This window comes from Dipodomys spectabilis, unplaced genomic scaffold (genome assembly GCF_019054845.1).
Source record: "Dipodomys spectabilis isolate Male_0828 unplaced genomic scaffold, ASM1905484v1 ptg000075l, whole genome shotgun sequence".
Lineage (NCBI taxonomy): Eukaryota > Metazoa > Chordata > Mammalia > Rodentia > Heteromyidae > Dipodomys > Dipodomys spectabilis.
Window position 1 is genome coordinate 10,820,177 of NW_024870752.1, and position 13,706 is coordinate 10,833,882.

A 13,706-nucleotide genomic window follows, 5' to 3' on the forward strand; every position below is an offset into this window, starting at 1 on the left:
AAGAGTTTATTAAATGGTCATAGAAAGATAAACCATGAACTGGGGAAAGAAATCTACAAAATAAGTAACCATCAGGGAAAGACTACTATCTCATTATATATATATATATATATATATATATATATATATATATATAATAAAACACCAAATAGTGCACCAGCACACAAGTTTAAAGTTTCATTGAAAATCAGAACACAATTAGCCAAGAAATATACAAAATGATGCTTCTGAGTATAAACTAGTCATTGTAATGATATTTTTCTACTCATCAAACTGGCCCAAATAAAAATAAGTGCTACCAGGAGTTATGAAGCAGAACAATAAGGACTCTCTCACCCCTAGAAGAACTTAATATAAATGTACAGTAAAGCAGTTTGTCATTATATACAGTTAAGTGAGTATTTTCTATGTGCTAGCAATTCTACTTCTAGGATTTACCCTGGAGATAAAGATGTCCTTGCTTTGATGCACGAGGAAAATTTTGCAAGAACATTTATAGCTGTGTCAATCATGACTGGAAGGAGAAATGATCACACAAACATTCATCACTAGGAAAATGGATAAATTTTGATCTGTTCATTTAATGAAGTACTGTATCCAGCTATATTTAACAGTTGATAAATACATTCATGAACACGAATAGATCTTCAAATACGGTGTAAAAGATAGATTACAGACTTTTTAAAAGTAACCCTACAATGCGGTTCCCTTTACGTCAAGATTCAAAACCATGTAAAATCAAAGCAATTGGTCTTAAAAAAAACTTTTGAGTGTTACTGTATAATTTGTACTTTGTAATATCTGATAGTTGCATGGTTGGTTGAGCTTCAGGGTAACAGAGAATTAAGCATTAACTATGGTGCCAGGTCAAAAGAAGAATCTGCAAAATCAAAAGCGTTTAAAATTCGACTAACAAAATTTTGGTACGTATTTCTGAAGGCAACTGGATTGTTTTCAGCTGCCTTAAATAAGCCATTGGCAAATCGTATGGTATCCTAAATTCCTAGCCTGCCTCAAGCCATCTGAGCATGAAGGACTGTCACTTGTCCACGCCACCTTGCTGGTACATTTGTCCAAGTGCTCTTCACCGACTGTATGCCTAGACCACCAAGGCTCTCCCTCCAGAGCAGTCCACTGCTGCAGGCCGAGTGACATGTCCAGGGCACAGATCTCAGGTTTGGTGTTTGGTGTTGGAGGATTTGGAGCCCTTGTTGCTGCCACCGCTTCCAATGAGTGGAAAGTCACCACCCGGGCTTCCTCGGTGATAACTGCCACTTGGGTTTACCAGGGTCTGTGGATGAACTGCGCAGGTAACGCCCTGGGCTCTTTCCATTGCCGACCGCATTTTACCATCTTCAAAGTAGAAGGTAAATAGGAGGGTTTGGTTTGGGGTGGGAGCAAACTAGGCCATGCTGAAGGGGCTGTGGCCGGTCACCTGTTAATTGCATGTGGAGGTGAAGTGTCGGGTCTTGCTTAGGATGAGAGAGATGTCTGAGCATTGGCTGGAAAGAGTAAGATCACCTATTGGACAAAGAAGAAGGAAGATGCATCTCGTGGATCTTTTAGAAATACTCAGTGTGAATAACTGGCTTGAAAGATGGGAATGACTGGGTTGTTTTAGATCGTTTCAGCGGCTTTGAGGCTCTTAAGGAGACTTGATGGCTTGTTGGTATTGGTTTTATGTTGGATGAACTTCCATTGATTTAAGTGAACTTTTCCTTTTGTGGTCTTTCTCTCTTTTTTTTTTCTCTCTCTCTTCCTTTCTCCTTCCTTCTTTCTTTTTAGTGTTTGGGCAAATGGTCATCTTTCTGCATTTGCAAAACTCTCACAAGAATGTGTGTCTGTAGAGACAATATTTCTTTTAAAGAGACCTGATCACGTCATTATTCTCCTCCATTGATACACTGAGTTGAAATCTTTTTGTACAACTACTAGAAGTATATATTTTAAAACAAAATAAAAGGACATTTTCCTGCCTGAGGCTACCTCCAGGAAAGAATCCTCATTTGCTTTCACATCATTGAAGAACTGTCTCCCCTATGCTCAGAAAAATGTGATAGGTTTTCACAAATCTGCCCTGGCTGGGAGTTAAAAATTGCTCCAGGTTTTTGGTATGATATAGTTTTCACAATCCACTGGGAAAACTGTACCTTGGCCCTGGTAAAGAAAATGGAATCACATTTTAACTAGGAAGTTACTAAAGCATCATGTTTGACAGGGTTTTGCGTTGGCTAGGCATGCCATTAGTCTACAGCAAGTGCCAAGGGATTAAGAGATAATACTTAGGTAAAGCCAATAGATTTGCAATGACAAGCAATGGCAATCCTGATGGTTACTCTCAGAAGGCCCTGGGTAACACGTACCTTTCTAAGCAACCTCTTGGTGGAATTCATGCTATGTCTGTTATTAAACCTGAGCTTTTACACTTACTTAGAGGCATTTTTAAAACTACTTCAGCCATAGGAAGTTTGCCTCAAAATGTCGAATTTGCAAAGGAAGAATGTGGATGAAGACATCATTATCTTCTATGTACTTCTTGGGGTCTTTTCTCCTCAGCCTGTTCTCAAATTGGATAGCAAATAGAAGACCTAGCATGAGAATGAGTCTGTTTCTTTGTTTTTAATGGACTCGTCGCTTTAAAAACTGTATTGTAAGCTGAGCACCAGTGTCTCATGCCAGTAACCCTAGCTACTCAGGAGGCTGAGATCTGAGGATTGCGGTTCAAAGCCAGCCCAGGCAGAAAAATCCTTGTGAGACTGTTATCTCCAATAAACTATGCAAGAAAAGCTGGAAGTGGTGCTGTGGCCCAAGTGGTAGAGCACTAGCCTTGAGCACAAAGAGGCTCAGGGACAGTGCCCAGTCCCTGAGTTCAAGCTCCAGGACCAGCCAAAAAAACCTATGAACTATATTGTTCTATATTTCTCAATAAAAGGCATGTATTAAGAAAAGTCAGTTCCTAAGTGGCCTAAAGAACCATGGTAGGTGTGATCCTTTATCCCTACTTCTCCAAATATGTCTTCAAAAACTTTAGATGTCTATTGCTAGATAAGTTAATTTCTCCTCCTCCTCTTCTTCTTCTGCTTTCTTCTTCTTCCTTCTTCTTCTTCCTTCTTCTTCTTCTTCTTCTTCTTCTTCTTCTTCTTCTTCTTCTTCTTCTTCTTCTTCTTCTTCTTCTTCTTCTTCTTCTTCTTCTTCTTCTTCTTCTTCTTCTTCTTCTTCTTCTTCTTCTTCTTCTTCTTCTTCTTCTTCTTCTTCTTCTTCTTCTTCTTCTTCTTCTTCTTCTTCTTCTTCTTCTTCTTCTTCTTCTTCTTCTTCTTCTTCTTCTTCTTCTTCTTCTTCCTCTTCTTCTTCCTCTTCTTCCTCTTCTGTCATGGGGCTTGAACTCTGGGCCTGGGCACTACCCCTCAGCTCTTCAGCTCAAGGCAAGCACTCTACCACTTGAGCCACAGCGCCATTTCCAGTTTTCTGGTGGTGCATTAGAGATAAGAGTCTCATAGACTTTTGTGCCTGGGCTGGCTTTGAACCACGATCCTCAGATCTCAGCCTCCTGAGTAGCTAGGATTACAGGCATGAGGCACTGGCACCCAGCTTAATTTCACTTCTTGAAAGTAAAAATAACATACTCTTTGTCTTCTGTATACCCTTTACAAAGATAATTTGAAAACTCCTGTCCACTGGCCATGATTCTATTAGAGCATACAAAATAGTTAACACAATTTCAACGTAAAGCAAAATCTCTATTAAAAAATGCATTTACTGTAGAAACCTATTTTCATCATCAGGAACACCGGGTCCTTTTTTGTTTTTGTTTTTGTTTTTGGTCGGTTGTGGAGCTTGAACTCAGTGCATGGGCGCTGTCCCTGAGTTTTTGTGCTCAAGGTTAGCATTCTACCACTTTGAGCCATACTGCCACCAGTGCCTGGCTATTGGCTCCTATTTCTAAAGGCAATAAGGGCCTATACATTTAGATTTTCTGATTCTACTGAAATCATTATTAATGTTGCTTTTCTATCATTCCTAGGAGACACAGTAGCAGTAGAGGAGCAGGAGAAGCTCCCAGACTCCATAATAATTACAAATTAAGGAAAAAACTCAAAAGCCTACTTAGAATACAAATAATGTTACATGATTTATAAAAAATAAACTATTTAAGCTTGCATTGTCAATTTGATTTATATGTATACCAGATGACTCCATATCTGAGAAAGGAAAATAGAAAAGCTCTTTAACCTGTTGAAGGTCCCTCCTTCCTATCCTTGGTCATAGCTTTACTGCTCGCCATTGCTTCTTGTGTCTTGGATACCCCAGAATTACCAGCTTTTTAGAGAACATTTTGGATTAATGGTAACTATATCCTTTACAGATTTGATGTAAACCAGGCACTGGTAGCTCATGCCTGTAATCCTAGCTACTCAGGAAGCTGAGATCTGAGAATCACAGTTTAAAGCCAGCCTGGGCAGGAAAATCTATGAGATTCTTATCTCCAATAAACCACCAGAAAACCAGAAGTGGTGCTGTGGCTTAAGTTGTAGAGTGCTAGCCTTGAGCACAAAAACTCAGGGATAGAGCCCAGGCCCTAAGTTCAAGCCCTATGACCAACAACAACAAAAAAGATTTGATGTAAAGATATACAATGCTAACTATTTGGTAGCTGTCTCAATGTTAAATATTTGTAGTTATTGTGATAAATATGGGCTGCTTTTCACTGCAGTTCTGAGGGTGGGATCCAGGAGGCATTGCTACAGGGAGTAATTAGTTACCTTAGACAGGGATTTAATCATTCTATACACGTGTCTTGTGCTCCTAGGGCATTATACATATACATATACTTATATGTGTATATGTATATATGCACACACACATATATTTGATATTATATTTGAATATTTAGGTTATATATTTGAAATATATATTTGAAAAATAAGTTGATGAAATGAATAACAGGTTAGACTGAAGATCATTTGCAATGAGGACAAAACTGAATTCTAGGCAGCAGCTTGCGGCCTGCTGACTTGAGGGATGGGGTATTAAAAGGAAGAGCACTGAACTGCAGCTCAGCAGATGTCAAATTTTGCCTTCTTTGTGCAGTAGCTGGGAGACTGACTTCAGCAATTACTCTCTGAGCCTCTTCCACAGATTTTTCTCCTCCATAAATTGAGAAAACTGTACTGTAATATAGTCTTTTAAGGTGTCTCTCAACCCAAGTGAAATTCAAGAGCTCTAACACTTGGCATTAAGCGTTTACCAAAGAATCAAAGCTGTAAAAGGCCCCTCTGTTAGAACCTCTCCCCTCATTTGTCTATGAGCTTGTCTGTTTTCCTTTGTTCTGAATATTTAGAATCATATCTGATTCTGGGGTGAGCTAGGCTTAAGTAACCTCAAATGACCCCACATTCCAAGTGAAGGTGCTAGAATTTCACTGGGATGGAGCAGAATGCTGGTATGGAAGCCACAGGTAAACAGTACTGACCACTCCCCCAACCATGACTTCAGAAAGAGGCTACAAGGACACTGCATGCCACAGAAAGGAAGTTTTCTGTGGGTTTTTCTTTATTCATTTCGAGGGAATTCCTGAAGGCATCAGCTATCCAAATTTTGGATTTTTTCCTAATTGAAATATGTGCCTGTATTTGTCTGTTTGGATTACCATGCCAAAATATATCCAAACCAGAAAGCTTATAAGCAATCAAAACTTCTACTGCAAAGGGAAAAGCCCTAGGGAGGTACTTAGGGAACTTGAAAAACGTTGAGTATATTTCCTAGTGGGATTTATTAAACCACATTGAGTTAGAGCTTCACCTCTTCTTGAATTTTTTGGGGGGCTGGGGCTCAGATCAACAGCAAGCTGCATCCCCTAGAATTGTCTAGAAATGCAGGAGCTCAGACCTCTCACCACAAACCTTTCAATCTACATTTTTGTAAGATCTCCAGGAGTTTCCTCCACATATGAAAAGTTTTGGAAACCTGCTTACAACCTGGGTTTGAGTCTACTGAACTCGGGATTTATGGAGGATCTTAATTCCCTGGGTTTACTGTTCTTGTTCAATGGTGTTTATATCAGGTATAAAATGTGCCATCTACAATGCCTGACAAAGAAGGCTCTCTATTAAGGGTAGTAATGATTACGGTGAATATCTCTTTCCATGCCTTCAAAGTTCACATCTGAACTGCATTACTTCTATCCCATCCATTTTTTTCCATCCAGTACTTCAGTAGCTGCTTTTTGGACTCTAAAGCCTAATGGCACTGTACTATATGTCTTATGTCATAACAATACAAGGATATTACTCTTGTCAGAGTATACTCTATGTTTGGAATTTGCTCTACCTCATAAAGCAAAACTACCCAGCATTTAGCAATGAGGTTCTCATTAAATAGGTAGATCTGTCTGCTATGTTGATCATATAGCAATATATGATTATGGAACTCCACAAGGGAAAAAGACTCAACCAAGCCTAGAATGGGTTTCTATGCTGGAGAGACACACAGGAGAAACCTTTACTCAAATATTTCTAATACTGAGGGCCGAGGCAGGCTCTGTAATATATTGGTTTGAATTGTAGTTCTGTATAACGCAAGCAACTAGGCAAACTTGACCTAATTAGTTAATGGAGCTCAACCTTCTCATTTCTAACTAGGATTAGTTTTACCTCATAGGATTGCTGGGAGGTGCTGAATGAAACGATATTGTAAAACCTCTCTGTCACTTCCTGAGGGGTTCCCATGGCAAGAGGGCAGTGAACTTGTTAATAATGACTTTGATCATACATGATGGGGCCGTGGGTTTCACAGCTTGTTGGTCGTGGGGCCTGAACTCTGGGCCTGGGCGCTGTCCCTCAGCTCTTCAGCTCAAGGCTAGCGCTCTACCACTTGATGCACAACGCCACTTCTGGCTTTTTCTGCTTATGTGGTACTGAGGAATCGACCCCAGGGCCTCATGCATGCAAGGCAAGCACTCTACCACTGAGCCACCTTCCCAGCCCTCGGGTGATTTTTTTTTTTAATGCATGTGTGCTATACTTTGCATTTTAGAAAGCACATTCACTTCCATTCTCATAGTTACCCAGAAGACATGCATGCCACACACCAAACTACCAAAGTTCCACACAGAACATATGTATAACTCTGAACGGTCTGGTGAAAATCTTTTGGAAAAATGCTCAGTGGTTTGTCCTCACCCCAAACCTGTATCTAATTAGAATTCAACGTTGTCACTCAGTTTTTGTGTGACCTTGGATGAGTCCTGGAGAGAATGAAGAAAATTGAGGAAACATAGTTAATTCAGGGTGGAAGGTGGATCCTTTGGCTTGGTTTCCATAGATGTCAGCAGAGGACTGGTTGGGCCATTCCATCCTCATTTCACACCCATCTCATGGTCAGTGTTCTGTCCTGGTGATCATTTTGTGTAGAGAAAGTTCAGCTTTGTCTTTCACAGGGATGCCTCACTCACTTCTGTTCACGGCCCTTCTGACCATCCATGCAGCCTCCCAGCAGCCTCTGTCCAGCATCTGCTGCAATCATTCTGCTTCTCCCTCATCGATGAATTCTCCTCATAGAGGAGAGATGCGCCAAAGAGATCCTCTACTCTCAACTATTTAAAAACTTTCTGCTACTGTGTACTTTTAGGTAATGGTACATTACAGAAAACTGCCTGCCTTTTAGTCAAGCTTGAGATAATGAGCTAATCTACAATTAAGCTGTTGCTAGTTTTTGCATTTACAGGAAAAATCTGCTTACCAAAGGTTGATAGCTGGCAAAAACAGTGTCTGATACCACAGTACCACTGCAAGAGGAACCCTGTAGAGAATAATAATTCCATGATTCATAAATGTGTCCCATGAGCCAAGCAGACTCACGGTGCAGAACATAAGAACTAGAGTCTCAGTGAGGAGCAGGAAACGAGCCTCTCTGAAGATGTGCTGGGAAGACAGACGGCCATTCTGTAAACCCTCAGGCCAGAGTGATTAGCACCCTGTGGGGATGAGGTTCAGGGGGCAGGCAGACTTCCCAGAAGAGCTGGCTCGACCTGCTTTATGAGATGGGTAGAAGTTTGCTAAGGGAGAGAGGGCATTGGCGGCTAAGGGACTTACGCAGCAGAATGTTGGATACTTGCGCTTTCTCATCTGTAAAATGGGAGTATTGTCTGCTTCAGAGGGGGTGGGCAGGATTAAATAAGTGAACTTGTGGGTGGCACTGAGAGCAATAGCTGGTACCTATGAGCAAAGGCCCAAGGCAGGAGGCAGCCCCACATACAGGGGGAAGAACAAGGGAGGTGGAACGGAAGTCATCTCCAGGAGGAGCTGAGCGTGGCAGTGGATGTAATCAAGGGGAATCTCTCCATGGACCTTTGGGCTCTATGCAAGGATGAAGATTTTCCTTGCAGGAGCCAGAAAGCTTCTGAGACCTGGCAAGCAGAGAATGCCTAGTGGGATTTGCACTATATAAAGATTCTGTGATGCTTCCTGTTAACACCTGTACTATGGTAATGATGGGAGCCAATAGGAACACATGTAAAAGGAGAACCAGTATACCTCAGAGACCTTTGAGGGCTGAGGGGTCAGGGACATCTTCCTGCCTGGAGTCTTGCTGGGAGAGAGAAAGCTGGCCACAGAGCAGGTCCCAGCCTCAGCCCCACGTATGGGATTTCCCAACACACTCTTGGGAAGAAAAAATCAGTTGTGCAGAATGAGATAGAATAGTATGAATTTAATTTTTTAATGATAGACGTTTGATGCAAACTAACAAGAAAATGTGGCAACTATAAAGAGTAATGTCATCTTAGGTGTCACTAACAGCAGAAAAAAAGTTGGGTGTGGTGGTATATGCCTGTAATTTCAGCTCTCAACAGGCTGTGACAGGAACTTCCCAGTGTAAAGCTTGTTTGGGGTACATGGTGAATTCCAGGCTGGTCTGCGGGTATGTAGGATAACTGGATGACTAGTTTCTAGGCTGGCTGTGGGGACCGATTGAGCAACCTCTCAAGGCATTTCCAGGGTAGGACATCCAAGATTCTCTTGTTGATGTGGCAGCTATTTTCTTCCGTGTTTTTTTGTTTCTTTCTTCAAAGTAGGGGAAGTTGTTGAGATAAGTAGCTTTGTAGTTCAGGCTGGGCAGATTGGCCTTGAACAACAATCCTGCCACATGCTGGTATGACAGGCAGGAGCCACCATGCCCAGCTGGGACAGCCAAGATTCTGGTGACAAACAAAATCATTTTTGGAATATTTTCTATTATCTTTAAGTAGTTGTACAAAGGAGATGTCGTTCAACAAGCAGTTTAGGAATTCAGTGTGTCTTGATCAATGTCACATAACACTTGCTATACAGCTCCTGCCTGGTCTTCCAGGCCCTTCTCAGGCCTGTGCAGGCCTCAGACATGGCCCTCTGTGCCTCTGTTTCTCTCTGTGAAATGAGTGGTAACAGTCCTGCCCTTGTGAGAACGATTTGGAGCTCATGTGACTTAGCTCTTCCGGTTGCCATCTGGTCCAGCTCATCTTTCAAGACTACTTTGAATCTTCACTTGGTTGACTTTGTATTAGCTCATCTCCAAGTGTGGAGTGGAAGGGAGCCCTCCTGCGTAGGCCCTGTGGTCTCTGGGGGATTTATCCTGTAGGACTAAGACATCTCACCCCATTCTTGCTGTTGCACCCAGATTTCCCCATTGGGAGCACTGGCTGCCATTTTCCTCCTTGCTGTCTTGACCCCCTCCCTTCCTTCCCTCTGTATTCTGGACTGTTGTTCCCTCTGCATCTCCCTTACAATCCTTCCTGACTTCCCCACTTCTCCAGCCATCCAGGCTGCAATCCGGAGTCTCGCAATCCCCTCTCGCTGCCTCTTGAAGCGGATGTCAGGCAGTGCCTTATGCCGGGGAGCCTGCTGCCCTTCCTCCCCCACCCTCTCTGCCAGGGAGCACCACCCTCTCTCAGACTCAGGTGTCTGTCCATCTAGGCTCAACCTCCTGGCTGTCTCTGCTGGCCTGGATTGGGATGAAACTTTAGAAAGAACTTCCTGCTTTTCCACCTGCTGTAAGCAAGGCTACATGCATAGTGCTGCCAGGTAAAACTTCCAAAGGCAAAGCCTCCTACAAGAATTCTGAGCTTTAGCTAGCTGTAGTCAGAGCATCTACTCCATGCACCAATCTACTGGTGATCTCACTGGATCGCCAGAGGGGCCCTCCATATTGGATGGCCCTCCACGATCATGTCAGTGCTTTGGCAAATTAGAGAAAGAACATCATTTGCTCAGGGCCATGGTTAAGGTAGTGTCTCTGGTAGGATTCAAATGTCTGTGTAACTTGGAGGCCCAGATTCTTTACAGAGGACTCAAACTCTTCTCCAAAGACTCCTTCAGCAGTAGCTGATTCCCAGCAAGAAGCAGGGTCAAGCCTGACCACTTACCTAGGTCCCTGCTTCCATCAAACTGGGCTTCGTGCTCAACCCCTCCCTTCTCTGCACAGCCTGCATCAGGACGCCACTTCCTTCAGCATCCGTCATCTCTCTCTTCCCTCAAATTCCACCGCAATGCCCGCTCCCACACATGGCTTTTAAACATTGTCTAAGTAGAAAGGACTTCAAGCTCTTCCACCCCCGTGACCCAGGTACTTCTTTTATTGTGACCTTTTAGCATCGATGGCTAAGAGTTCAAGTGTTGCCGCTTTGTCCAGTGTAGAATTTATCTAGGGCTTGGTACCATCCTTACCAATGGTAATTTCTGAAATGTACCCTTTTGAAATTTGGGACATTTCCTCCATCTCTACTTTTCTCCCTGGTCTTATTTTTCTTTGTCCTTAATCATAACTGGTCCTTTTATTCAGATACTTGACATAATGAAAAAAAAGAATATCTAAGGCACTATCCCCAATGTTCTTTTGGGGACAACAGAAAGCAGCTTTGTATTTCTGAGAAATCTGAATGTGACTCTAAAAATAGAAGGAGAAGTAAAGGTCTCCAATTGTTCTGATTTTTTTTTTTTTTTTGGTAATGGTTTGACTCTCTGAGGACTTTATTTCCTCTGAGTGATTCTGGAATGAGGGTCTTCTTTGGTAATGAACCACCTTCCGGTGTAGATACGGAGGCTGGTGCTGTCCCTAAATCATCCAGCCATGCGTGTCCACAGTCAGCAGAAAATGAACTTTCCAGCCTCTCATCTGATGGACTCGGAAGAGTGGCCGGGCCTCATGGACATTTCTGTGAGAGCTCATGAGAGACTTGGTAAAAGTGCAAGGTAAACAGAACAGGCCATTCGCTGTACGCAGACTAAATGATGAGCCCTAGCCTTCTTTAGATAGCCGGCTCTCTGTGGGTTATCACTCCTGCAGAACATGGCTGAAGTTGATGGGTTTGGAAAGCGCCTCAATGTTTAACTCAAATAGTTGAGATGAGAAGTGGAAAGCATTTTCTAACAAGAAGTTATTTCCTATCTGGACTTCCTTCTTGTCAGGATTTTCTTTCTTACTCTCTTCCAATTGCTCCAATTTAACTATCTTCTTTACCGTCTCAAAATAGTCATAATCAGCTTGTATGAGTAATCTAAATTTCCAGTACTTCTCTTCCTACTTTGAAACCTTGATTGCTCCCCTCATCAGCATGCAATGAATTTTACTTTTTAACCTGGCTTTTGTTTCCTATTTCTATGTCTCTTACCTGTAGAGGATGTTTCCTCAGTCTCAGAGAACAATAGTAACAGCTTCAGCTGATGTCCCAATTCAAAACTCCAGACTTTCCCAGGGGTCCCTCCTTAGACCTCTTTGACCTTCCCTAGTGATACTACTTGTGATATTGTCAGCTACAGACCACAGAATGATACACACCCCATAGCCTGTGTGCATAGTGGATCACACCTGTAATCCCAGCTACTCAGAGGAAAAGAGTGGTTTGACTGTGCAAAAAGTGAGGAAAGACTTTATCTCAATATACAAGCCGGGCACAATGGCAGGCACCTGTACTCCAGGGCCAGCCAGTGCAGAAATGGGAGACTCTATCCACAAACAATAACGAAAGAAAAAAAATGACCTGGGATGTGAGGAGAGATGTACAGTGCTTCTGATAACAAGCATGAGACCCTGAGTTCAAACTTTAGTAGAGAAAGAAACAAAAACAAAAAAGAAACATGTCACTGTATGCAAAGGCACACATATGTAAAAATTTTAGCATCAATTTTACTAGTATAAACAAGCACATAGCACACAATTTACAAAAGGAAAAAAAATGTGAAACCTACATTGTTCTTTAGCATGAATTTCATGTGGCCAAACATTCTTACAAAATGCTTTGTTTGTGTTTTTGTAATCATGGCCAAACAATGATTGTGACTGATCAATAAGTAATTTTGACATGATTGTTGACTGATACATAACAATTTGCATGAAGGTAAGACAAGGAATCCGTATATTGACATATCATATGGTAGTCAGTGACTGGAGCAATCTGTTTGCTCTATTGGTTAATAGTTTCTGGTGTCTGAAAAATGTTTCTCGATTTTTGGTATTAATTCATAATAGAATGACTACCAATTTAGGATTAAAAATGTAATATATATATAATATTTCTCCATTTCTTTCATCTACAGAACAAAATTTGTTTCTATTGTGGCAATGTGATGTTGTTGAGTACAGTTAGGAAGATACATGTAATACTTTCCTACTTGTCAATTCATTTTTCTAATCATCACCTTCATCATTCTCTCATAATTCTCTCTTAGAATTGAGACCATGTGCTTTTAGAGAACTCATATCTTACCCTTTCGATCTTTCTAAGCCAAACAAGTAGCACAGTATCAGGCAAACAAGATATGTTTGATGAAAAATACAGAGTAAATAGATGAATGGTTGGGTGGGTAGGTGGATGGATTGGTAGATAAATAAATGGATGGGTGAGTGGATGGGTGGGTGAGTGGATGAATGGATGATGAATGAATGAATGGATGGTGAGATTGATGGGTAGGTTGATAGGTGGATTGGTAGATGAATTAGTAGATGGATGAATGGATAGGTGTGGATGGATGAATGGATAGGTGTGGATGGGTGGGTGTTTGGCTGGCTGGATGGTGGGTGGGTGATTGGATGGATGGGTAGATGAATGAATTGATGGGTGAGAAGGTGGGTGAGTGCACAGATGGATGTTGAATGATGAATGGATGGATAGATGGATGGGTGAATGGATAGGTAGGTAGGTGGATGGATGGATAGATGGGTAACTAGGTAGGTGAGTCAATTGGTTGATAGATGATGGATGAATTGATGGATAGATGGATAAGTGAATGGATGGATGAGTGGGTGGGGGGATTCATTACCCCCAGTAGTCACCATGAAAAAACCATGGAACAAAGTTATTCTTTGTTTTTTTCTGCACTGGCTTCAGCATTTCTTGTATCCACTGCATGAAAAATATTCACACATCCATTCATCCAGACATGTATTGAGACCCTCTGTGTCCTACTTAAAGTCCTTGCCTTCACCGGGCTTAAGTCCTAGTCAGAGCAGGAGGCATGGAGGTGGAGATGATGGAGAACGGTTCATAAATGCTGCCATCACATGACAGTCATCTTGCACGCACGTATGTCAGCCTCCCTAATCCTATCAGGCATGCCCCATCATGGAGTTTCTTTCATAGAATATTGGACAATTGCTATTTGACCAACAAGGAGCCAAGTTTGGGATGTGAATGGACTAAATGAATATTTTTCTCCATGTGTTCCAAAAAAAAAAAA

The 13,706-nt window shown here is 41.9% G+C and overlaps 1 protein-coding gene across 1 annotated transcript in view; it reads left to right on the forward strand.

The window, feature by feature from the left end:
- The first annotated feature begins 982 nt into the window (after nt 1-982).
- Cldn10 (claudin 10) overlaps nt 983-13,706 on the forward strand; it is a 78,897-nt gene continuing 66,173 nt past the window's right edge. Inside the window, exon 1 of the mRNA XM_042682680.1 lies at nt 983-1,367. Within this exon, the coding sequence (XP_042538614.1) occupies nt 1,154-1,367 (214 nt within the window). The 5' untranslated portion in view covers nt 983-1,153. The remainder of the gene's footprint in view (nt 1,368-13,706) is intronic.